At 45.0% G+C, this 27,241-nt stretch overlaps 1 protein-coding gene across 2 annotated transcripts in view; it reads right to left on the bottom strand.

Annotated features, from left to right (window-relative positions):
- Ankrd50 (ankyrin repeat domain 50) overlaps positions 1-25,922 on the bottom strand; it is a 35,806-nt gene extending 9,884 nt beyond the window's left edge. Inside the window, exons 1-4 of one of the 2 annotated variants that reach the window (XM_085835943.1) lie at positions 25,776-25,922; positions 25,032-25,085; positions 23,788-24,664; positions 3,815-4,044 (exon numbers count right to left, since the gene is read on the bottom strand). In XM_085835943.1, coding sequence (XP_085692069.1) covers positions 3,815-4,044; positions 23,788-24,302 — 745 coding nt within the window. In that variant the 5' untranslated portion in view covers positions 24,303-24,664; positions 25,032-25,085; positions 25,776-25,922. The remainder of the gene's footprint in view (positions 1-3,814; positions 4,045-23,787; positions 24,665-25,031; positions 25,086-25,775) is intronic. The other variant, XM_021158477.3, reaches the window with a different exon arrangement.
- Positions 25,923-27,241: the final 1,319 nt, after the last annotated feature.

Genomic DNA, 27,241 nt, shown 5'->3' with positions numbered 1-27,241 from the left:
AGTTTAAGGTACAAAGGAATTTACCTGGTGAGGTGGTGCATGCCAGTAATCCCTGGGAAGCTGAGGCAGGAGGATTGTGAGTTTGAGGTCAGCCTGGGCTACACACCAAGTTCTAGGCCTATCGCTAATAAAGATTAATAAAGTGGTATATAATAGTGTTTTAAAGTTTCCAAAGTGATGTGCACACAGACTGATCTATGTGAAAGATTACAACCCATTATGCAGAAATATCTATAATTTAAGCTAATTAACTAAAGTCATCTGATGAAAACTTGAGATAACAAAACCAGAATTGGGATAGGCCTCCACAGTGCCAGGCCTGATGCCTCTGAAGAGGGCAAAAGAAAATGCCATTGAGACAGCTCTCCTTGTGTGTGTACAGTACCAGGGACTGAACCCAGGGCTTCTGAATGTTGGGCAAGGGCTACCCCTGGGATGTAAATTGTCACACACACACACCCACACACACACACACACACACACCCCTTGCTTGTGCACTGTGATGGAGGTTTTCCTACCTTATAAGTGAGTTAAGTGCAAGCACGAAAGCTGCTTGAGTCATTCATCATGACTAGTGACTAATGGGGTCAGAGTCGGAGCTTTGCATGATGCTGACAGAGATGGGAGGAGGAAGTCCAAGAGTGTGGAACTGATGCTGTGCAGAAGGGTACAAAATATTTACAACTCGAAAGCAAATCTTTCCCAAAGCTAAAGAGTGATGTTGATTTACTAAGAATTTATATTTAACACCAGTAAAAATTATATGTTTAATATGGGGTGGGCAGCTTGTGCCAACAATCCTAGTTCCATAGAAGCAGAAGCAGGCAGACTGTCACAGGCTCAAGATCTACAGATTGAGGCCCATTCCAGCCAAGGCAAGACTTAGTGGCAGAAACAAAGCAGAAATGAGAGCAGAAGGTTTAGTTTATAGTGTAGCTCAGTAGTGTCAGTTGGGCCAGCACGGGTAAAGCTCTGATTAAGCTGCTGCTCCTGAGGGAGAAACTGAACTAACACATGGAACCAAGACCGTCCACTGACCAGCAAGGTAACTACCCTGACCTCTGAAAATGACCCTATTTATTTATTGGGTCCCGGGGATGGAACTGAGCACCACACTCATGCCAGGGAAGGGCCCACAGGAGCCTTCTGAGGAACTCACCATGGAGGCGGGGCCGCCTGGCCAGGGAGGCTATCACACCCAGCTCTTTTATGTGGGCTCTGGAGCAGGTGCTTTGACAAATGAACCATCTTCCCAGGCCCCACTAAACCTCTTTTCTATTTTTGGTAAAATATTTCAGTGGGCATGACACTCCTTGATGCTGGCCAAACAAATGGGTTTGAGTCTCTGCTTTCAAATGAGTGCACACACAGTCGGTGCCCTGACAGGGGCCTGACCCCATGCTTACAAACAGGTGCTCTCACAGTCAGAATCCTTACAGGACCAAAGTCTAGGCCCACACAGTCAGGACCCTTTTTCATGGAGACTGTATCCTAGATGAGAGGATAATTAGTTAAATATACACATGAAATCCCAACAAATGTTAGTGGTATTAGCTCCATGAAGAAAATAAAACCAGAGTGGGTATGTGACTATGTAGAAGGAAGGCACAAATAAACAAGAATGGAAAACATAGTCTGTGTGTGCGTGTCTTATTTGAGCTGTGACCGAAGTGGGAAGACGGTGAGAAGCTGGAGGGATGGACATTCCAGTACTGTGTGCAAACCTATACCGCAGACAAGGCAACATGGATGAAGAAAACCAGAGGGAGTCCTCAGGCAGAGGCAGGCATGGACATCACTGTGTGTGTATGAAAGACTGTAACAAACACAAGTGACCCATGTCCAAAGGACACACAGCCTCACCCAGTGACTACAAGTAGCCTGAAGCACAAAGGGTCATTGACCATGCCACTCTGGCAACTGAGTGAGTATCTCATCCAAAGTGCCTGGGGCCGGAAGCAGTTTGGAATGTTTCAGATTTTGAAATATCTGAATATACATAAGAAGAACGGAAACCATCTCTAAGTACAAAACCCATCTGTCTCACATGCACATTTATCCACACAGCTTGAAAGCTTGGGTAATATTTTAAATAACACACAAAACAGAATCTTGCCCTGGAGTTCTCCTTGGATGCACTCAAGCAGCTCCTGCATTTTAGACTCGAGGTTTTAGGTTGAAGATGATCATCCTGCAGTGAGAACACACCAACCTGCTGCCAAAGGACAGAGGAGGGAAAGCACAACGAGGAGGTTTGTCCTCGTCCTCGGGGTTTCTACTGCTCTGATGAAATACCATGACCAAAAGCAACCTGAGAAGGAATGGGCTCTTTCATCTTATACCTTGTACTCCATCATGTAGGGAACTCAAGGCAGGAGCTGACTCAAAGGACCATGGAGCAACACTGCTTACTGGTTTGCCCCGCCCCATAGGCCCCACCCCCAAGCTTTCTCAGCCTGCTTTCTTTGTACAGCCCAGGAGTACTGGTCCAGAGGTGGTACTGCCCACAGAGGGCTGGGCCCTCACACATCATTCGATCAATGTCCCATAGGCCAATCTTTTCCTCAACTGAGGTGCCATCTCTAGTCAAAATGTGTTCACAATAAACACCTGGCAGATAAAGTCAAAGACCCAGGCTTATAAGCAATACTAAAAATTCAGGTCAAAACTGATTTTTATTAACAAATGAGAATGAGATGACTAGAATTAGAGCCCTTACCATGCCTTGGGCATAGCTCGCCTCACAGGACCCCACGTTACTGACAGGAAGCAGGAGCTTAGGCAAGCAACCCAAGGTCACTCAGACAGTCTAAGCACTAATGTGCACATGCTATAGTGACTCATTTGTGCAAACATGTGACATAGCTTGGGCTTAGAGATGTGCTGCTTTTGAAGGGGACCCAAGTTTGATTCCCAGCATCTTCACTGGGCCACTCACAGCTGCCTGTAACTCCAGTTAGACAAGATGAGGAACTCAAGTGCACATGCCCCCACACATACTTAAAAATGAATTCAAAAAGTTCATAATGTGTATAGAACATAAAATGAGCTGATGCTACCAGATGACTTAGAGAAGGAGACCACCTTTACCCTCCCCCATCAAAGGAGCTGCCATATGCACTGGCGACCATCATGCTCACCCAAAGCTTTCACACAAATACTGCTGCAGCTGCCCTTAGATTATACGAAGAGCTCTACTCAGCCCTGTCATGAAGAAAGGCTCACATATGAAAACCTGCCACAGGACTTCAGGAGCCACTGTAGAGATACTGGTTTACTGACTAATGAGCTGTTAAGTGCATAGAACTACTGATAAACGGCACAGCTAATTAATCACTAAGTTAGGTCTTACTACAGGAAGTAGGCAAAGACCGTTTTGGTATACATATACATTCAGGCATGTGTATGTGCCTATAGAGACCAAGGAACAACCTTAGGGGTCACTCCTGATTGGCTAGGCTGGTGGGACAGTGAGCCCTAGAGGTCTGGCTGTCTCTGTCTCCCCAGCACTGGATTAAAGGTTTGTGTGCTCATACCTCGCTGAGTTTGTTGTTGTTTATGTATGGGGGTTCTCAGGTTGCACAGCAAGCACTTTACTCACTGAATTATCCCCTCAGCTCAGGGAAAGAGTTTTTGGAAAAGCCAATGTAAGCGGTTTTAAAGCACACCACACCTTATTTTAAATATGATCTTAAGGTGCGGGGATGGCGAGAGGCTGAGAAGGCTTCTGTAGCACTCAGATCTCTGTCCAAGGACTTGTTTACCAACAAGAACCCCTCCTGGTTCAGTTCTGTGTCCAGGACACAACACTCACCACTGAACATTTTAGTGACAGCTCTGCTCTGCTTTCGGGCAGAGCAGAGAAGCAGGAGCCATGGGGGAAAGAACTCGTGGTGACCAGCCAAGAGCTCTGCCACAGTCCCCGAGAGGCTGGGTGATGTCTGCTCCCCTTCTACCACATTGCAGCCTTCGTCCACGGAGTCAACCAACAGGTAGAGGCTCTGCGGGGGTGGCTTCATCCCCAGGAGTGGGAGCAGCACACACCTGTAAGACAGTCACAAAACAGGTCAATGTCACAGAGAGGGCAATGGAATTCATAGTTCAAATGATTAGTTATAATGTTATAAAAGTAAAGAGATTTCAGATAAAAATGTATCTTCTATGTAATTCATGTCCTAGAAGCATCAGCTTCCATAGTACAGTGTGCACTGTATTACGCACTCGCCTGTGTGTGTGCTGTGACTCAGCATAATTAAGGATGTTAGGAACTGGATCAAGCTGGATTTCAACACCCTTCCTGGTGTTCTGAGTCAGTAATAAAATGATTAGATGATTCTGAATGTGCTAAATACAGAAAGGCAGTTAAGCTTTGCAGACACCATAGGAGAAAGAAACCTATTGCCCTTGTTTGGTTTTTGGTTAACTTATCACAAGCTAGGGTCATCTGGGAAGCAGCAGCCTCAACTGAGAAAATGCCTCCATTAAATTGGTATGTGGGCAAGACTGTATTGCATTTTCTTGATAATCAGTGAAGTGGAGGACTGTGGATGGTGCCCCCCGGGTGGGTGCTCCTGGGAAGTATAGGAAAGCAGGCTGAGAAAGCCACGATGAGCAAGTGAGTAAGCAGCACCCCTCCATGATCTGTGAGTCAGTTTCTGCCTTGAGTTCTAGTCCTGATTCTGCTCAATGATGCTTCAGGGAAGTGTAAGATGAAATACATCCTTTCTTCAAGTTGCTTTTGGGTATGGTCTTTATCACAGTGATATTAACCTAAATAACACAGACATTGATACCAAGAGACCAGAACTACTAACATGAAACCTTCCCTTTGCTAATCAGTTTGACAACAGATACTGGCTAGCTGAAGAATCAGCTGTGATAAAGGAGAGACCAGCATCACTGAGCTCAGTGAAGTCTCTGGGAAGCGTTCCCTCAGGGTCAGCACACATAAGCTGTGGTGGAGAGTAGGCTAAGTCTGTACCTGGGTGCTAGCAATTGAACTTGGCAATGTGTACATGGTACTGGTTTTGAAGGCATAAAGGGTCATAGAAAACAGCTGAGGCTTGGCACTGTGAGAGGCCAGAAGAGGCCATTGATAAAGGTACAACCTCAGTTGCCTTAAAAAGCCCCAGGATTAAAGGGGCCATGTAGAGATGAATCCTGGCACCATGTGGCAGGGTCATCATCCCTGAAAACATCTCAGAGAGACTATGGTAAAGGTTGCAATGGAGACCTCAGCATTTTTGAGATGTCAGTATCATGAGATGACCACCAAGGACAGCAGCAGCTGTGGAAGGGAACAAGCCTGAGACTAAGACAAGCTGAGTATGCTGTGCATTGACAGAGCTGGAGTAGTAGAGATGCCTCGACTCTTTGGAGCCCAGAAAATTGTGAGTCTCAGATGAACTTTAAGCTATCTACATTGCTGGAGTTTGGTTTTGTGTTGATCTGTGCCTGTGCCCTAATTCTTGGAGGGTTTTGTTTGTTTATTGTTTTCGTAGTTTTTACAGGTACTCACTTATGAGACTGACTTAGTTAGGGTTACCATTGCTGGGATGAAACACCATGACCAAAAGCCATTTGAGGAGGAAAGGGTTTATTTCACTCACAGTTCCATACATCATCAAAAGCAGTGGAGGAACTCAAGCAGGGCAGGAACCTGGGAGCAGGAGCTAATGCAAAGGTGATGGAGGAGTGTTGCTTACCGGCTTGATTTTCCCAGGCTTGCTCAGCTTGCTTTCTTATAGAACCTAGGACCACCAGCCCAAAAATGGCCTCACCCACAGTGGACTACACCTTACCACATGAATTAAGAAAATGACCTATAGGCTTGACTATAGCCCAATTTTATGGAGGCACATTCTCAATTGAGGCTCCCTCCTCTCTGATGATTCTCACTTGTGCCAAGATGGCATAAAACTGACTAGCACATTCAGTCTCTTTAAAATATCCAAGTCTCCTTAAAAATCCAAAGTTTCTGGGCTTGCTAGTTTTATGTCAAGTTGACACAGCTAGAGCTATCTAAAAGGTGAGAACCTCAATTGAGAAAATGCCTCCATAAGATCCAACTGTAGGGCATTTTCTTAATTAGTGACTGATGAGGACAGGGCCCACTGTGGGCAGGGCCACCCCTAGACTGGTAGTCCTGGCAAGCCGTGATCGCAAGCCAGCAAACAACACTCTTCAATAGCCTCTGCATCAGCTCCCACCTCCTCCAGGTTTCTGACCTGTTGGCACTCCTGCCCTGACTTCCTTCAGTGATGGACCATGATATGGAAATCTAAGTCAAATAAGCCATTTTGTCCCCAAGTTGTTTGGTTATAGTGTTTCATCACAGCAACAGAAACCCAACCTAAAACCCAACCTAAAAACTGAACTTTTCAAAGTGCTAGACTTTAAAAAAAAAAAAAGAAAAAAGAAAAAAGACTATAGGATATTTAGTTACATTGGTTCACGTTGCAAATAGTAAAATGACATCATGGGGACAAACGGAAATGAAAAGGTAATGGTTTAATAGTTATATGTTTGTGTGTCAAGTTGACAAGGGCTAATAGTATTTATTGGTTATTTTCTTATCATCTTAACACAAGCTAAGCTTAATTCAAGAAGAAGAAACCTTAAGTGAAAAAGGGCCTTCATCAGACTGGCCTGTAGGCAATTCTGTGGGGGCATTTCCTTGATTTGTGATTGAAGTGAGAGTGTGCCCTGGGCAGACAATCCTGGGAGAAAGTCTGGGAAACAAGCCAGCACTCAGCACTACTCCATGGCTTCTGCTTCAGACCCTGCCCTGACTTCTTCATGATGGACTACAACTGTAAGCTGAAAGAACCCTCCCTTTTCAGGATCCCTTTGCTCATGGCGTTTTAGCACAGCAGCAGAAGAGCAGCTAATAAAAAGTATTCCATGAACATTTCTCACAGGAGATCCACGCGTGGAGAAGGTCTAACCCATACTCAGTCTGAAAGACTGTAAAGTAGTAATTTCATCACCTTTCCTTGCAGCAGTGAACACTACAATGAAGCCATCTATTTTTCAGACTACACTGTACTTATTTAGATCTGCTAAGATCACCTTCGAGGCTCAGGGGGACCTTAAGGAACAAAGGCCTGTTCTCTGGATGCTTACAGTCTAAAGAGAAAACAAAATAATGACATCTAACAAGCCTACTATACATCAAGTACTTCACCGTACCCTACCTACTGTGCACTGACCACTGCACCTTACCCTACCTACTGTGCACTGACCGCTGCACCTTACCCTACCTACTGTACACTGACTGCTGCACCTTGCCCTACCTACTGTACACTGACTGCTGCACCTTGCCCTACCTACTGTACACTGACTGCTGTATCTTACCCTACCTACTGTACACTGACCACTGCACCTTACCCTACCTACTGTACACTGACCGCTGCACCTTACCCTACCTACTGTGCACTGACCGCTGCACCTTGCCCTACCCACTGTGCACTGACCGCTGCACCTTACCCTACCCAGTGTACACTGACCGCTGCACCTTACCCTACCTACTGTACACTGACTGCTGCACCTTACCCTACCTACTGTACACTGACCGCTGCACCTTACCCTACCTACTGTTCACTGACCGCTGCACCTTACCCTACCTACTGTACACTGACCGCTGCACCTTACCCTACCTACTGTACACTGACTGCTGCACCTTGCCCTACCTACTGTACACTGACCGCTGCACCTTGCCCTACCTACTGTGCACTGACCGCTGCACCTTACCCTACCCACTGTACACTGACCGCTGCACCTTACCCTACCTACTGTACACTGACTGCTGCACCTTACCCTACCTACTGTACACTGACCACTGCACCTTGCCCTATCTAGTACTTTGTCTGCTGTGAACGCAAAGGTTGGTTAAAAAACAACAACAAAGAAACAGTAGAGCAGGTTAGTTCAGCAGCCCCTCAAGCACACATCTATCAGATGCACCAAAGATCTCTGTTCTCAGTATCTACCACCCACAGTCCCGTGGGCATCTGAATGAACCTCAGTGCTTCCTCAGCTCCACTGATAACCCACCCTGCAGTATAAACCCACGGACCTATGCAACCTGGGAAAAGAACACACTGCACACATCACACAAGAAGGTGCCACTCCAACCAAAAAGGAAACAGAAACAGCAGGCTAATGAATTCAGATCACCTGCCTTCCAAGAAAATGGACCAAGATGCAAAAGGCTTTGTGTCTTAGTATATCAAAATGGGTTCCCAAAAAAGATTGTAGGGATGTGGTCTAGAACTTGGATGTGGGAAAGAGTCCAAAGAGTGCACAGGGAATTCTGGAAGTGACAGGATTGCTTTATACCACTGACTTGATAGTCATCAAAACCATACAACTGTACAAGAGTCACTGTTACTGCATGCAAACCAAAAAAATTAACATGATATACAATAAAATATGCAAGAAAAATATAATAAATCTCTCCTGGTAACGTGTCCCTTGGTGTGGGCGTCTGAGTTCTCAGTTGCAGCTGACTCTGCTCTTCACACACTAATGCTGAGCAAGTCATTAAACAGAAAGCCCTTTGTTCATGGGCTGGCCTGGCCAGGGCCTTCAATCCCATCATTACCCCTCAAGCTACAAGGTCCACACTGCCCTGGCAGCATGCTGAGTCCAACCACAGGTTTCTGTTTCCAGGCCCTGACCAATAATTATTGCTTGCCCATTCCCTCCAACTCTGCGGGCCTGCTTGTGGGCCTTTGAACAGACCCTCTCTCTCGTGCCAGAATCCTCCTCATATGCCTGCTACCATGCTCACTTTCTTCTCTATCCCCAGAGCTCAGCTCAAATACACACACAGAGGGCTTGGGATAGAACTGCTTACTCTGCAACCTGGCACAGGGAGGGTGCTGCAAACACACACTGCTCAAAAGCCCTCAACAACTGGGACTAATCAGGTCACCAAGGAACTGGTAGTGTGGCATCTACCTTCCTGATCCCTAGGGAAGAGAAAGGATGCTTAGGTGAACTGACCTTTGCCCTCCCAATAGCTCACCCTTCGGAAGGATCACCTATGAATGTTTGCTGGGTGAATGACTGAGTGGCCTAATATATTTTTGAAGAATTTATTTATAAAGATTTCTATCCAAAATGTATAAAATCCTCACAACACTCAAGAATAAGATACCCACAACTCCAGAACAGTGTCTTCATTCCCAGATGTGAGCACAGACGACTCACTTCTGGCTTCCACTCAGCTCCTGTGGGCTTGTGGTGGTTGGCTTTATGTGTCAGCTTGCCTGGGCCGCAGGATGCCCACACATGGTCTTCTGTTCTGGATGCTTCTGAGGTTAAGGTCCCAAAGGTTGGCTTTCCCTCAGTCAGCTGATGGCTAACTGTGTGACTGCCTGAGTAGAAGTATCATTTTACTTCTCTCTTCAGGTTCAAAAACTCATCTGTTTGGGTCTTTAGGAAATGAGCTTTGCAATGAGAACTTGCACCACCCACTGCCCTGACTCAGGTCAGCTCTCCTAGGTCTCCAGCCTCTTAGCTGCACACCTTGCAGTTTCTCCGCATCCATCACCATGGAAGTGAATTCCTTATAATTTATCCATTTACTACACTTTCTATGGACATCCCAACACAGGGCTTACTCTGCAGCCACTTACATGTTACTCTCTTACCTACTTTGAATCGGATTCCATGCCTGGACCTACACAACCTGTTTCTACCAGCTGTCCCTCTCTACAGGGTGCTGTGAGATCACCCCTCTCCACAGCGATGGAAAACAGCTCATTTTGTGATTTCTTTTAGGGTTAGGTTCTAGGGAAACACAAATGAAAATGTTTCCAGAGAACACCCTGAGCCTACAAAGATAAGCACCGTCATGTATTCCAAACAGGTAACCCAGCTGCTGGGCATCTGTGATCCACGGACTCGGCAGGGTTGTCACGTGACACTGTGACAGTCCATGTCACAGTGGAGACCTGACCTTCTCAGACACAAGGAATGTTCTAAGAAGTACCCATGCCAACTCCGGGAGTCCAGTTTCAATAAAGCCGAAGCAGAGTGATCCGATTCCTCCACTTCTGACAAACATTTATATCCAGTGTTAGGACATGGCTGAGGTACAAACCACAGCTGGCAGGACCTTGAGCGGTGTTGCTACCCTAATGCTGAGGAGGAAAATCCAAATTCTGAAAAAGAAATTTGTGTGTGTGTGTGCGTGTGTGTGTGTGAACACTTAGTTTAAATGGCATTTACAAAAACACATACTCAGATATTGGGGTGGGGGACAGCAGCTAAAAAACAGTAGCTAAAAATGGAACAAGCCAAAAAACAACAACAACAACAACAAAGCCTAAGTCAAATGACTACAACTATTTCACGTAGGTTGCATTAACTTTGCAAATATATTTTAAAAGGTTACAGACTATAGTGAGGCTCCCTGTGCTGGCAAATTTTATGTCAACTTGACACCATCTAACGTCATCTGAAAGGAAGTAACCTGAACGGAAAAACTGCCTCCTTAAGATGGCTGTAGGCAAATCTGCAGGGCATTTTTAAATTACTGTTAGAAGAGGGATGGACTTAGTCCACTGTGGGTGGGGCCACCCCAGAGCTGCTGGCCCTTAGTTCTATAAGAAAACAGGCTGAGCAACCCATGATGAGCAATCGAGTAAGCAGCACCCACTCCACGGCCTCTGCATCAGCTCCTGCCTCCAGGTTCCTGCCCTGCCCTGCCCTTCCTCAGTGATAGACTTACCTAGAAGTGTGAGATGAAATAAACCCTTTCTTCCCAAGCGGCTTTGGTCACGGTGTTATATCGTGGCAACAGCAATCCTCACTAGGACAACCTCCATCCCCTCAGCACTTGTGCTGTTAAACAATTCCTGGTATTTTTATATACAATAGAATACCAGAACCATCCTCTACTAAACTGGGGTGTGCAGACATTAAAGTCACTGACCTCTGTCTATGAGAGAGTGGAAAGTGGGGCAGGCACAATACTTTGGAGCCCACGCATCTAAATCACACTGTCTCAGTATTAACTCTGCTTCCTCCATAATAGTATTACTGGATTCTACTCCGTAAATACAGAACTCTCTTCAGGCTCAAGACTGTGACAAGCAAAAATGAGCAGGAGGAGGGATGAGGACGAGGAGCCAGAGAGTTCCTAGGGATACAGAACATGAATGCATCTGCTCCTGATGGCCTCACCCTGTGGATATGTACACCTCTCTAAACACTCACACCTGAGCCTTTCTTTCTCTGGGCTTCAGCAAAGTACTGCTTCAGTGATGAGTGGCCCATGACTGAGGTTTTACAGGCAGGTTGTCACATTTCTGCTTAAAAATGTGTGATCGAAAACTCTGAATTATAGGGCTGAAGGGGATGGCTCAGTGGGTACAGTACTTGTTGCCCATGTGAAGTGTGTACCTCGAAACACAAAACTTCTAAAGAAAACCTGGACTTGGAGTTAGGAGAATCCTCAGAAGTTTGAAGTCTTGGAGTGCACAGTGGCAAATGGGAAAATGAGGACAGGCGATGAGAGTCCACTAGCTTCCATACATGTGTCATGGTGAGTGACTTGCATGACAGGTACTAAAACTAAGCTGTTATGATTCCAGGGGAGCATAAAGAACCAAGATCCTCAAGTATTTAACACTCAAAATCCACACAAGACACTAAATTCCAGGGCTAAAGGTTTTCAGGTCACCAGGGCATGCCCTTAAAGAAGTCACTGGGACGCTGGCCTTGTCTTCTCTTTCAATACTCAGTCATAAGGACAGCGCCTGTGCTTTGAACATGCTCCACCACTGCTGGATAGCACCACTCAGAACAGAGACCTAAGCATAATGGGCTCCCTCACTCAGTGACTAGAACTTCAAAGCCTGTGAGCCTAACCAGCCTTTGTTTTTGAACTGGTTTTGTCATGGGTTTGTCACTGTGATGTTGCCACTTACAGAGTGTGAGACTACACACTTCCAATCCTAGAGTCTCAAGTCTATCTCCTCCCTTCAAAAGTCAGTGTCCGAGGATTATCCATATAAGAGCTAAGGGGCTAGCTCAATGGTGGAGCTCCCCAGCCTAACATGTGGGAAGGTCATTTATGTAGCAAGAAATGCTAGATCTAGCATGTTCTAAATGATCTTGGACTACATACTGACATATCTGCCAGTCATTTTGCTAATAAATTATTCAATTCTTTAAAAAAAAATCCAGACTTTAATAAAAATATTGTTTTCTGAGAGGTTTTATTTATTTATTTACAGAAAATAAAATTACCAATAATTTTCATCTTGTCTTTTCTTGGGACAACAAACTTTGATTGTGTTTTCTTTTCTTAGAAAGAAAATCACCCATCCAATAAATTAAGGCATTTGTAAGAGGGGAAAGAAGATGATAGTGGTAGCTGCTATTTCAAATCAGTTGAGGATTAAATACTATCTATTCATTCACTGAACCAACAGTAACAACAACCAGCTGATAACTAAAACAAGGTCAGACCGGTTTCTGAAATCTTAACCAAGGTAAATATGGAATATGAAAGCATAAAGAACATACAGCAGGCAAAAAGACACACAAGCATCAGAAGCTCAGCTCTGAGTGAATAGAGCCCAACCTCTCCAGGTATGCAGTGACAGCCAGAGACTCGCTGGACCTACAGAGAGCAAAGCTAGTTTCACGAAGCCAGGAGCTGACTGTAAACACCTCTGTTTCAATGCTGAACAGAGAAAACATGACACCAACTTGGGGTAGTGACTTTAACTTTCAAATTGCTACTCTCATTGGAACACTGAGGATTAAGATGGTAAGGCCTGGGGAGCCAGCAAACAGAATGGAGAGTCTGGGGATCCAAACAGAAGATGGGTATAAAGGTTATGCAGGATGGCCAGAGAGTGGCCATTTGAGACCAGACCTAGTACTGATGTCTAAAGAGAAGTCATTTACAACACCACCCAATGACTTAGAAAAATTATATTGTTGTTTTCAGACACAGGCTAAAAACCTGCTTGGCTCACCAAGAAACTCTGCTAGGAATCAAACCCACAGGGCTGGTGAAGGTCAGTCCAGTCTGGTTTAAAGAGCAAAGTGCAAATCTGAAGAGTTCAGCACACAAGATTAGTTTTCCCCAAGGTGTGTTTGCTAAGTTCTGGATGGTGTTTAAAGGGCTGAAGAAAGTAGGCCAAGTGTGTCTGCAGGCCAGTTGGAAGGCTCAGTCCACATGCTGGAAAGAGAACTCTGCTTACTTTCAACACAAGCAACACTCAAGAGAGCTGGAGGAATCTGAGGCTGGAAAGGGCAGGAGGTTACAAGAGCTAATCGAAGCATCACTGAGGAAGAGCAGAACCTCTGAGCCTCAAGGAGCTGAGATTCCTCCAGGACCAGTTCAAAAGTGAGACAAACTATACTAAAGAAGACAAGTGCATGAGGGGTTTGGCAAAGATCACAAAGAAACCCAGAGCAGCTGAGTCCCAAAGCATTGCTGGCCCAAGGATGGAAAGGCCTTCACTGATGAGAGGCACTATCAGGATACTGCTATACTCATCCAACTGACACATGATTTACATGTCAGTGACATGTCAATGGCATGTGACATGTCAATACACTGACACACACTTAAATAATTTATTATGAGGTTAAGAGGTAAGAGGAATGGCTCAGTGTTGGAAAGTGCTTGCTATTCTTGCAGAGGATAGGTCACATCACCATGTTGGTGTCTGTAACTCTCGCTCAGGGAATCCAAAACCATCTCCTGATTTCAAATGCAAAAGTCCACTTCAGACACACAGACACATAATCAAAAAGTAAGAACAAACCTCTTTCCCCCATTTTATGTACATGAATGTTTTGTGAGTACATGTATATACACCATGTATGGGCCTAAAAGACCAGGAAAGTGTCAGATCCCCTACAAGTAGCATTACATATGGTTGTGAGCTGCCAGGTGGATGCTAGGAATGAACCAGGGTCCTGTAGAAGAGCAGATAGTGCTCTCAACTGCTGAGTCACCTCTTTAGCTCAATAAAATCTTCAAAGTAGTTACTATGGACCTGGTGAGATGGCTTCATGGGTAAATGCATTTGCTGCCAGATCTAAAGACCTGACTTCAGATATACATACACATACAAATAAAAACATGTTTAAAACATAGGAATGTGGAGTAGTAACCTACTGGCACAAGACACAATAGATAGACAGACCTGATAGATAACCCAGGTACTTTCAGCATTCTAGCTTCTGGACCCATTCCATACCATCTGACACAGTACCATAGAAGCACAGGCATGTGTCACACAACAACTTCACTAGAGAGCTCCAAACTAGCCTACTCTGCCTCACAGCTCCACAGTTTTCCTCTAACCACGGCCATGCGGGGCAGATTCACACCCTAGCTGGAAATGTTCCCTCTGCTCGTCTGTCTGTTCTTCAGATTCTACCAACCGCACCTACTCAACAACAATTGCCAACATTCCACCAATCTCCCACAAATCAGGCAGCACATCTCCTCTTTAGTACTCCTTTCACCCTTCTTCTCTGCCATCTGCAAGCAGTCCACGAGCCCAAAGCTTCTCCAGCATTCTGCTAGATGTCAGCCCTGCATTGCAGAAATGCCTCCGTCTCCCAGGTACTAAGCCCTAGCATTCATTCACAATGCCAGTGGCTGGAGCTTTCTCATGCTATGGAGATGATCTACCTGCCACTCACTCCCACACATGATCCTCAACTCACAGGAATACTTCACCACTGACACTTTGTGCATGGCCCTATGCCCTGTTGCAGTAATTCCTTCTTCATGCTTTAACAACCCCTAATCAGAAACCCCGTCAAGTTCTGAGCCCCATGTTATTACTCTGCCTGCTCATTAGTAGCCTTAGAAGCCAGCAACATCCCAGGCAAGCTTTGGCTGAATCTGAACTGCTTGCTCGCCTTCTGTGCTTAGATGCTGGAGTTCAGCTTTTTCAGAACTGCACCCTCCAGCTTCCAGCCCTCACTGGGCTCCTCCCTTCAGCCTCTATTTTGCAGTAACTCAAAATTCCAGCCTGCCAGCTTCCAATCCAAGATCCCAAGAGGCAGATCTTGCTTTATTTCTGTCATTACTCACATCCAACAAGCTCTCAGGTCAATCTGAAACCAAACTCAGAATACATGTCTGCTGGGCTCTCCATTCTCCCAAGTCTAACCACCAGCACCTGCACACGGATGGCCACACTGGCCACTTACTGCCTTCCTTGTCTTAGCTCAGCTACCCTCTTCTCAGGACACCAGTCAGTGTGACCTTATAAAACCTTAAGTCAGATTATTTTTGTCTAAAGAGCTTCCATGACTTCCAATCTTCTCAAAAAACAAAACAAAAACAAAACCAAACAAAACAAAACAAAACCATACAAACCAACCTAATGTCCTTGCAACTATCTAAAGGCCTCTCAGGGTTCTAGCTGTTTCTGTCTCCCACTGTCTGCCCCTGTGACGCTTGCAGAAGAAATAGTCCTTTATTCTCAATTCTGCAGTCTCTGTGTTCCTAGACATTAAACCGACTCCTACTGAGGCTATGACCTTGTACTTGGTATCTCTTGGGTCTGAAGCTCCGGTCAAATTTCCTTCTAAACATCCTAAGTAGCCATATGTGATAGAGCAACCCTCCACTCTCCCAGCCCTAGCTCCTGCCCTGCGTTGGTTTTCTATTAAACACTGTTACCTATAGTCTTAATTTCTTCACTAATCACCTCTGCTAGCTAGCAAAAATAAGCCAATAAAGAGAATATTTGCCTCATCTGTTAACTGCATGCCCTAGGACAGGACCTGGTGTGTTCCTCCCACCCAATATGAATTCAAAGAAATGAATGAACCAAAGTACAACAGCTGCCTCAGCAACACTGCAATAGCTAAGGCTGTATATATTAGTTCCCAGCACCCACATCAACTGGCTCACAGTGCCATTCCAGCGCCAACTGATCTTACTCCCTCTTCTAGTCTCTTTCAATGTCTACACTCATATGGCATATGCTCACACGGACACATACACATATGCATGAAAAGTAAAATAAATCTTTAGAAACACACACACTCACACACACTAAGATATTGCTTAATGATTCTGGTTGTACACCACAGTCCATATTGTCCCTCTATAAGATCCCAGACATCTCAGGCCTTGTACCTCTCAGAGAGTAACAGTGAGTCCTTAGCTGTTCTCACTTTCATCCCCCCAGAATATAGGAATATTCTGGCTATAGCAGGGGGATGGTATAAAAGAGATTTGATCATCAACAACTCTATAATACCTATAGTTATAGGTGTAAACTGTTTCTCACACAAAAACGAAGTATTTCAGAATTGAATGTGGTTTAAACAATAAAAATTATATCGACGTGGCCAAAATTAGAATGTCTTATATTAAAACAAGTAGTTGGCTACTAGTTTAATAGTGGTTGGCTCTTATTATATTCTAACCTTAGCAACCACATACTGTACTCCCTCAAAAAAGTAGTGAGAAAGTCAAAGTTAAAATTAGACAGAATAACCCCCGATCTCACATGATCACTGAGGACTAAAGAGCAGAGTGGGATGGTGGGGTGTGGGGCCAGCTGAGGGAGGAGGCATATCTATCTCGGTGGGCATGGGTGGGAGGGGGCTACCTGGTGCTACACCCTAAGCATGAGCACTGGCACTGCAGGAAAACAGGACAAGGTCTGAGGAGGAAGGCTTCGGAAGGTTCTGAGGAGGTAAAGTTACAAAGAAGTGATTCCAGGAGGAACAGCCATGAAAAATGTGTTGGCTGTAACATAATCTAATGGGATAAAGACACTGTGACTCAAAAGCAAGGAAGAGGGTCAAAGTATTACAGGGCAAGGTCAGAGGCCATGGCCAGCAGGAGACCCAGGAGTGCTCGGTTTTCCTCTACTGGTGTTAGGAGCGGCTGGGGCTGGCATGTCTAAGTGAGGAAGTACTATGACATGACTCCATCTCGGACGGTCCAGGGAGGCTGCTGTAATTCTGGCAACATAGGATTTAGCTATGGTGGGAAGTGGACACAGGAGGTGTTGGCTTCATCTTGGAGGTAGAACAAGTTGCTGACAGACTGGGTGAATGGATGAGTGACACTGACTACTCTGAGACTCCCAGATCTCTAATGCAAACAATGACTTCCATTTGAAATACTCCTTTCTTCTTAGCCTTGCAGTTATTTTCATAATTATGGTCTATACCTTCCCATAACAATTATGTACACTCTCTCCTGTGTCTATGTGTATATTTTATCTACTCCAGGCATGGGGTCAGGTTACAGTTGGGATCCTGTCTCTCCTTAACTGCCATCATCTCTGGGCCAGCAGGGCAACCAGAGCACACTCGCACCACAGTTCCGTTACCATGGTGATGGCAAGAAACACCAGAGAAAAAGCCGAACTGAAGCCCTGTTCAGGCCACATCTGCCACCATGGCACAGGCCTCAATCCTGAGAAAACGGAAGACAGACATGGCTCTAGAACTCAGTTGCTTCAGTTGTGGATTGCAACTCCATATGGGGTTCCATAACTTTTAGAACATAACTTTGATTTCTGAATATACAATAAACCCCAAATTAGCCCACCATAAAATTTAGACTAGATCCAGGGTATGTTTGGCAGCATGCCTGTGTTATGTCACAGGGCTTCAAGGAAGCCTTGGCTTTGAACATGGGACATGGAGACTCTACACTTTGCACAGTTAAGTCCAAGGCCTGAAACACTTCAGCTTGGATTAATGGCTTGCATTATAAATCACCTTACTTCACCTCCACAGACAAAGCCTTCTGCTCTTATAGAAACATGGCAGCTTAATTTTGGAAAACAAAGTCTTCACCTGCTTTCCTACTTCATTCCTTGGCATGTATCAACTTAGATATCTCTGGATGGTATCTGCAACACTTGTTGTTGTAGGTTTTTGTTTGTTTGTTTGTTTGTTTTGTTTTTTGCATTTATTATTTGTTGGGGTTTTGCATTTATTTATTAAATGTGTGTATATATGTAAAGCATCTCTCTCTCTCTCTTTCTGTCTCTGTCTTTGTCTCTGTCTCTCTCTCTCTCACACACAAACACACACACAGTGTTAAAAAGAAGAAAAAAAGAAAGAAACCTTGGAAGAGAAGTAAGCAGAGCATGTAATGCATACAGAGAGCACTGCAGGCACTCAGCACTCAGGGTCCAGCTTGGAGCAAGACGATAAACCTGAAAGGAAGTGGAAGGCTCCAAAGAATGGAGAGCTGTCCTAGAGGAAGATGATCAGGTGGCTGTGGAAATGGCTCAGGAATAAGGATGCTCACTGATCTTCCGACTGAGTTCAGTTCCCAGCACTCACACAGCAGCTCACATTCAGTTGTTGTTCCAGGTCTAGAGGATCCAATTCCCTCTTCTGACCTCTGTGGACACCTCATGTGCACACAGCCACTAACAAACATATGCTATATATAACTCGAATGCTTTTATAAGTAAATAAACACAACATACATACACAAATAGTTTAAATGATAGCGTAAAAGGTGAAGATGGTCTTTGCCTGAATGACACTTGCAAAGTTTTGTAAATGAAATTATGGTTTTGCTGTGTTTAAACAGTGAACAAAAAGACATCTTAACAGGGATCTTCCTTCAGTTTAAAAATACTTGAGAATGGAATATGAAGAGGATAGAAAGGTGGTGTAGCCAGCTGTTAAGAAAAAGGACTATTCATGCAGAGGATCCGAGTTCGATTCCCAACACTCACATCTATTGGCTCATAACTGCCTACTGCTATAGCTCCCAGAGACCTCACGACTTGTTCTGATGCATATATATATATATATATATATATATATATATATAAACATGCACATATTTTAAATTTTCAAAATACTTTTAAAAGAGGTTGAAAATGACAATTATCCTACACAGTATAAGTTATAAAAGACAAGTGGTGGAAAAAGAATATTTTGCCATGAGCTCACACAAGAGAACAAGAGAGTGGGCCTTCTGCTCTGAGCCCTCTGTTGAAGAGATGGGAGGTGGGTATCTTGCCACCAAATTATCTGGATTAATGCCAATTCGCACAGCAGGTTAATAAATTAAAAATCACCACACTAGTCTGTTCTGCATTTAGAATCAGTCTTAACAATAAAACATTTCATTTTTCTTACTCATTCAAAGGCTTCAGCCTTTCAGTTATGTTAGGGAATATTTTAGATAGGCAAGCAGCATTCTGCATTCATTAAATGATAATTACTTAGCATCTGTTGACATCATGCAAAGTGCTAACTAAGCACTACAGTAGGCAGGAAAAGTTCCTCAGGCATGAATGATGTCATGGAGATGGGGAAGAGAGAGGGGAACAAAGGATGCCTGAATGAGTTAGGAGAGCCCAGGTAAGAAGCTGGAGGTGACAGATGAAAGCACCAGGAAGATGCAGACCCACTAGGACTCCTGCTCTGTTGGCTGGGGGGTAGGAACTGATCTCTCAGCTTGAGATCTTCGTTTGCAAGTCCATAGCCCTTCATGTAAATTCTAAGTACCTACAGCCATTCATCTATCTTCAATATTTCTTCACAATTCTAATCCATTTACACTTAATCTGAGATACCAGAGGGAAAGAAAGGGACACCTGCAGAGTGTCATTCAGAAATAAAGGCAGGGATAGAGATGAGGGCTTCTGAGCTCTGTGTCCACCTAAATCTAAGAGACCCTGAAGGCCTAGCTGGGAGTTTGTAGCCTAGTGAAAGGACAGCTTCTGACCTGCTTCTAAAGCACACAGGAGACCTGAAGCACTGTCCACCTCCCACCCCCAGGCCTTACTTCCTACAGAGATAGTTACCATTTGGTCAGAAATGACTGAAATGTGCTCATGATTACAGAACTGACAGGAAGCACTGATTTACTTGTTTAAACACTAGAGAAGGAGCCATGTTGAAGGCAAGGACACAGCTTTGTACTGAAAACCTAGGGTCAGAGGAGAACAGAATGAAAGAAATCAGTCATCAGTTCTCAGCACAAATACAAATGAAAGCAGTAATAATCTTAGTTTCCTTTGAGTAACACAAAAATAGACTTAAAGAAAAAATGTAAATATATACAATTAACTGCAAACTAAGTAAAATGAAAAGAAACAAGCAATCATGTGTTTCTCTGTCTCTTCAATAAGTGAAATAATTCTATGAGCCACAGTGTGCCATATGAGCACTGTCACAGTTTTCCAACCATAATGGGGATTAGTCTCTTTGAAGGCAGGACTGCAACTGCACCACACACTGCTTTCTCTCTAACTCAACTCAACCCAGAACTCAGCACAGCTCTCACTGTCTGCTTCTGAATGAATGAATGAATGAATGAGTGAACGAATGAATGAGAAGGGTACTTTAGACCACTACATCTGAGACACAGCATGCCATGTCTGAGGGGAAAGGCATTGTCATGTGATCAAAAGTCACTGCAATAAAATTAGCCATACATCATCTCGTGTAAGATTTAAGCAGCAGTACTGCACAGTTTAGCCAAGGGCTGAGAGTAGAATACAAGGAAAAAGATAAAAAGTAAAACCGAGGGGCAAAAGTCAAGTAGATGAAAAAGCTCACGACTGAGTCTCTCCTCAGCCAGTTCTCCAGCTAAGCCTTTTTTTCTTCATCAAGTGTAGATTGCTGCCCTGCTTCCTGTGAATTCACGAAGACACTGATATTACCAAGATTTATACGTTAAGCAAGGTTACAAAAGCTGGCTTTGATTTTATCAAAAAGAAAAAGGATAATTCTACTTCTCTAGGCTTACATTTCTGTTTCATTTAACTCTTTATCAATTACCTACTTCTACACCGTGCTGGCTAGTCTTATGTCAACCTGACACAAGCTAGTCATTTGAGAGGAGGGAACCTCAGTCGAAAAAAATCCTTCCATAAGATGGCTGTAGGCAAGCGTATAGTACATTTTCTTAATTAATGATGGATGGGGAGGGCCCAGGCCATTGCAGGTGGCGCCATCCCTGGGCTGGTGGTCCTGGGCTGTATAAGAAAGCAGATGAGCAAGCCATGAGTGAGGAGCAAGCCAGTAAGCAGCACTCCTCCGTAGTCTCTGCAGCAGCCCCTGCCTCAGGCTCCTGCCCTGTTTGAGTTCCTATCCTGACTTCCTTTGATAAATAGTGATATGAAAGCATAAGAAAATAAATGCTTTCCTCCTCAAGTTGCCTTTGGTCATGATGTTTCATCACAGAAATCCTAACTAGTAAATAGGGCATACCCCTTAATTATCTACTTTTAACTCTCCCCAAATAAAGTAACTGCTTAGAAACAACAGTCCTCTCCTGGGTGACCTGTTGAATGGTGTCTATTCATGTCCAAATCTAACACACATTCCAATACATTTTTCTAAAGAGTTCACTTAAAGTGGGTTCTCTTAAGTCCACTTTGTACGGATGTAGCAAAATACCAGAGTGGGAAGTGTATAAACCATGGCCTACTCGGCTTACAGATCTAAAGGGTGGGAGACCCAAGATGGAGGAGCTCAGGGGTTACTTCTTGTTAGATGACTGGGGAGAAAGTCAAGCAAGCAGACACACAGGAAGTATAGGTGGCACCACCAAGGGACTGGCACCCCTGTCCATCAGAAGGGCAGTGTGGGTATGGTTTTCATCCAAGGCCCTAACTTGGCTTCCATCCCTTCAATTAGTTAAAAACTTCCAAACAGGCAGAAAAAATAGTTACAGACCGATGTCTAAATGAGAGAAAATGCCCTGAATGTTTTCAGGAAAATTAATGTTATTATGAAGAAAAAGTTGTTTGGGATGAGAATACATACAGTCACCCAACAAGAGTTTGAACTCCCAAGTAGCAGGCTCTATATTCTAGAAGTGATTGTTTATGACATCACTCAGATAGCTTATGGAATCATTTAAAACAAATTACACCTGGCTCCTTAACCATTAATAGTTCCCTTCAGAAAAGGCAGTAAGGGGAGAGGGGTGTTTATGTACAGCCCCTATGCAGTGCTTCAGGTGACAGCATTGATCATGCAAAGCATTCACATAGGGTGCCCTCTACCAAACCTACAACCTGGCTGAGTCTGTGTCACAGGCTTGTCCTGATTTCCTCAGCAGCTTCCAGGCAGTAGTTGCCCTGAATCTGATGGCTAACAGAAGACTTGTCCAGTGTCTTCCTGGACTGCGTTTATACTCATTTAAAGGTCTAGAATAACAGCACACCTCTCAGTCACTACCCTCCTGGTCACATTCCCTGTACTGATGACTTTCTATTACTGTGATCAAATACCCAACAAGAAGCAACTTAAGGGGAGAAGGGCATGGCAGCAGTAACTGGAGGCAGATGGTCACATTATGTCCACAGTCAGAAAGCAGAGAGTAGAGAGGAAATGGGGTGGAGCTACAAAATTCAAGACCTTCCCTCAGTCACCCACTTCCTCTACTTGGGCCCCACCTCGGGGCTGTGCCCAGCTGCGGATCAAGCTTTTAAACTCATGAGTCTATGGGGGCATCTTCTATTCAAACTCCACTCTTCCTGTTACTCTATGGGCCATCTGAATATGGTACTAAACACACACCTCCAGGCTCTCCACTTCTCCACTCACAACTGTTACTCATCAAATTCTTCAAACTCTAGTTACAATTATCTATCTATCTATCTACCTATCTATCTGTGTGTATCTGAGATAGATACACACATATATGTATGTATATGTATACATATATATCATATAAGTATATGTAAATATCATATATATATGTGTGTGTAGATATAAAATATCATTATGTAACTTTGCAACCTATATAACCTTAGATAATTTCCTTCTGCTGTCTCTCTGTTTCCTTGTCAAGAAAATGGAATAAAGGTTCCCACATCACAGAATCCTTAAGAAAATTACATGCCTTAACATTTGTAACACACATCACAGCAACCACCACAATGTTTACTATCATTATCAAATACTTTCAGTATCACCTGTACAAGTTTTAGATTTCAGGACATAAAAACAAACATTGGTTCGGGAGAGACTTTGCAAATCCCTCCTCCAGACACACAAACCTCTCCGGCACCAGAGCGCAGAGAACCGAACACACACCTGGCTCTGGAGGAACTAGGCAGTGTGGAGAAACAGGTACATAGGGAGATGAGAGACTCAAGCAGAAGTAAGGCAGAGAGGACAATATGCCAACTTCTAAATGAGAAGAGACTGACAAACTAAATGTATCTCCAAGGACTGGCATTTCCTGGAATGCAGTTTTACATCTGAAACCATTTTCAAAAGCAACACACTCACTTCCACCCACCAATTTCATAGAGATTCTTAAATGGGTTATCTTCATCACTCAAAACACTTAAGATAGTTGAAATGTTCGCTATTTTATAAATATCACCATAGGTCACTCAACTTTTCTATTAGTTAATAAGATAATAAATCCCACAACATGAGCAAATTTCCTAAGGACTCTGTTTTAGACAAAGTACACTTCTTATTTAAAGAAACTATCAATACTACTATGACAAAAGCTAGCCTTGCTGAAATCCCACCCCAGAGTCCCAGCAGCTAACTGCTGCATCTTATTACAAATACCCCATACCATCTACAGGCACTGTAGAAGAAAGCAGCATTCTGTTATTAAGTCAGCAAAATTAAGGCTCACTTTTAAGCTACACACTATGCAATGATACAAGCTTAAGCTTGGTTCTCTTTTGTATAACTAACGATGTGTACTGACAAACCGTGATCTAAGTCCAACGACTGAGTAGTATAGTGTAGTCAAGGGATCTCAGACTTGGATGGATACAAATGCAAGCATGGCTACCTTCCCACTGTTACCTTTTAAATGCTTCCGCTGGGTTCCTCTCACACTCTCCAGGCTCTAGGAGACTTTGGACGGCTGGATCTCTTAGCTTGTCCTCATAACCTTGGAGGAGTCCACTTTGGCAGATCTGGGCTACCAGACCTCTGATAAACCCTCCAACACACAAAGTGTCTGAGTCCTGGGCTTTGCAGAAGTGGAAAGCCAAAGCCTGGCGATGCAGACCTCTCTGCAGGCTGGCGGGCGAACTTGGCCACAGGAGCTCAGTGCACAGGGCCGTCTTCCCACTGCCAGGCCCTCCTACCAGCAACACGCCCCAGGAGGCCCCCTTTCCAGAGATGGCACTAGCATTATTCCCAGCGTTGCCAACGAGGGACTGTGCATTGGCTGTACCCGAACAGCAGCTCCATTTCTCCTGGAGGCAGTGCTGAAGTTTGTGGAAAACCCATTCCCGACAGTAAAACTGCTTCCCTTGCAGCAGACTCGTTTGGGCCATTTTGCAGACTTTCTCTTCCCAAGGATTAGTCATCATAGGTTTTGTTTGGTTTCGTATTGTTTAAATCTTCAGTGTGGGCTAGGATTTGGATACATTACCACAGGTTTCACATCCATTTGGGCATAACTTATCTGTGAGTTAACTGGGAATGACCAGTTGTCGTGAAATTCAACAGTCTCGGAGTTCATTTGGCAGAGGAATGTGCACGTCTTTATTTGGTTCCATAGCCTTAATTAGCAAAGGATGTATTTGCTTAATTGTCCAGCAGGATGTAAAAATGGCTTGTCCGGAAGCTGGGCAACACCATTCCTGTATCTTTTGGGGTCACAGAACTCTATGGCTCAATCTGGAGTTCATGTGATGGTAGATGCTTCAAGTACACAAATGAGAAAACACATCTGGAAAACAGAAGAGAATAGCCAGTGCTTGATGGATCTGTAGAAAACGCCCCCACAGCACTCACTGCAAGCAAGCCTCAGTGCTCTATCTGAGAACGAGATGCAGAAAAGCCATCCATTACGTTAAGTGGCACCAGAGAGATTGCATTTAGACAGGATGTAGGTAGCGCTGTGTCTCTCTCGCTGAAGGATGAGCATTGCGAGCCCAGAGCCTAGTTCTTGCCAGTTTGAGACATCTGACCGCAGCCAGGGAACTGTTTCAAATTAGAGTCTCTTATGTGGCAAAAATCGCAAACCTCTGTTGACACCTTCTTAATGGAAAACATTCATAAAATACATTTTTCGAGATGACAGATTCTTAATAGACCTGTTTTCAGGTTCCTCCGTGTTCCTGTGCCCAGGTAGTCAAAAATTCCCCAAACTAAAATGAAGCAGATAAAAATGTCTTTAGTCCAAAACACCACGTTAAAACCTATTCGTTACAACTCACCCCCAGAAAGCACTTTCAAAAAGTTACATACATGCTTACCCCCTAAATAAACCCATTTTCCTCTTTATACCTTTTTCTTCCTCCATGAGTATGCTTCTAAGACACTTTTTTTTTTTAAACAGAATTAACCCAGATTTTGAAAGCCTCACTGTCGAAACGGAAACAAAATGGTACTTTATGCCACCTACAGCAACACCCTGGATTTCAGCCTGAAAGCCCTCACAGTGTAGCTAGCTGTGCAAGAGCGCCACTGAGGCAGCTCAGGCACCCCGTCCGGCGGGGCTTCTTTGTTGATAGTTTACAGACCCTAAGGGAAGCAAGGGGCTGCGGTTGCACCGGACCTGCTCCCGCAGAAGGTCGGCTGAGCCCGGGCAGGCAGTTCCCACTCAGGCCCAGGAGGACGCCTGCTTCCCCGAGAGCTCTCTGCCGCCGCTCCAGCCCCCGCTCAGCTGACAGACAAAGGCTCGGAACGAGGTGCTGCCCGGTGCGGCGCGAGCAGGGCGCGGCCCAGGTCCCGCCACGGGCGCCGCCTCCAGCCCCGGGAATCCAAAGAGGGTCTGACCCGCCCGGCCCGAGCTCCGCTACAGAGGCCGCTCCTCCCGGCCTGCTGCCCGCGGTTACCTCAGTCCTTCCAGCTCCACGCTCCCGGGATCCCCGCAACCGTTCCGCCGTCCCGGCCCCCGGTGCGCTCCTCCTCGCACCCGCCTGCGGCTCCCGGCCGCCGCCAGCCCGGCCGCCCCGCACAGCGGCGCTCCGCCCAGCCCCCACAGCCGCCACCGCCGCCGGCGCAAAGACTGTCTCAGCCGGAGCCACAGCCCCGCCCTCCGCGCAAACCCCACCCACACAGGGCCCTCCCCACACAGGCCACGCCCAATACCGCCCCGCTGCCTTCAGGCCACGCCTCTCAAGGACCACGCCCCTCCTATAGGTCACGTCCCGCGTAGACCCCGCCCCTCCTAGTTAAGCCCCACTCTATTGGCTTGCCTCTCGCAGGTCCTACCCAATCGTTCTTTGTTCTCCAGGCCCCGCCCAGCCCATAGCCCCGCCTCATCTACCCAGCCAGTCCTCTCAGGCCCCACGCGCCACGGCCCCGCCCTGCTCCGCCCCTGTCCTCCGCACCCGAATAGAGCCTGGTCGCTGTGAGGTGGGTGACTCAGTGCGGGTTGGCGTCCTATCCCCTTCCCCTCCCCGCCCCCCAATCTCGGGTTCGTGGCCGCTTTGTGCGGGTGGTTCCTGGGCTTTTCCGAGAAAGCTAAACTGCATCGGGCTCCGTGCTTCTCTAGGAAGGCGACTCAGAGGGGCGGGGCGTTAGTTCGTGTCTGCTTAACTCCCTACACCTGTAGTACCTGGCACCTTGTCCAGGTTGCAAGTGAACCTGAAGAAGAGTATTCTCCAGAGCTTCATGAAGCTGATTTTTATAAAGCTAAATTTGGGTTGATTTCTGCTTAAACTGCGTTAGTCATTACTTAGCCTGTGTCTCTAATAGCATAGGACAAGTCGGTAAGTGGAGAGATTTTAATATATGCTATAATTTATTCTGTATATATAGTTTCCATTAATCTACTTGCTAAGTTAATTGACGGAATAATTTTGACCTGGACCAGAAGGTAGAGAAACCTGGTTTAGTAGGCCATCCCCGTTGACATGAAACAGATCTTAACAGGCAGTGTTTGTATGTAGCATAGGCTAGCCTTGACCTTGGCTATCCTCCTGCCTCTACCTCTCAAGTGCTAGGATTACAAGGCATGGATCGTGCCTGCTGAAAGACTATCATAAGCTATAACTGTCATTAATCTTCAGGCCCATTTGAATATTAATTTTTCATTTATATATAGCTCACAATTCACCTGTCATTCTGTTTCTCCTAATAGAAAAACTAACAATAGCTTACATACAATTTTATCAAGTTCATATTTATTAATCACCTAACTACTAGAATTAATATTAGTAGATACTTTTGATATATACATTAGGTTTGCTTTGAGGCAGCCCTGGAGGGCCTGAACTTTCTATGTAGACCAAGATGGCCTCAGATTCATAGAGATCTGTTTACCTTCACCAACTGAGTGCTGAGATTAAAGTTGAGT

The sequence above is a fragment of the Mus caroli genome, unplaced genomic scaffold, assembly GCF_978045245.1.
Source record: "Mus caroli unplaced genomic scaffold, Mus_caroli_1 scaffold_3, whole genome shotgun sequence".
NCBI classification, from domain to species: Eukaryota; Metazoa; Chordata; class Mammalia; order Rodentia; family Muridae; genus Mus; species Mus caroli.
The sequence above is the reverse complement of the archived record's forward strand: the minus strand, read 5'-3'. Positions and strand labels throughout refer to the sequence as shown.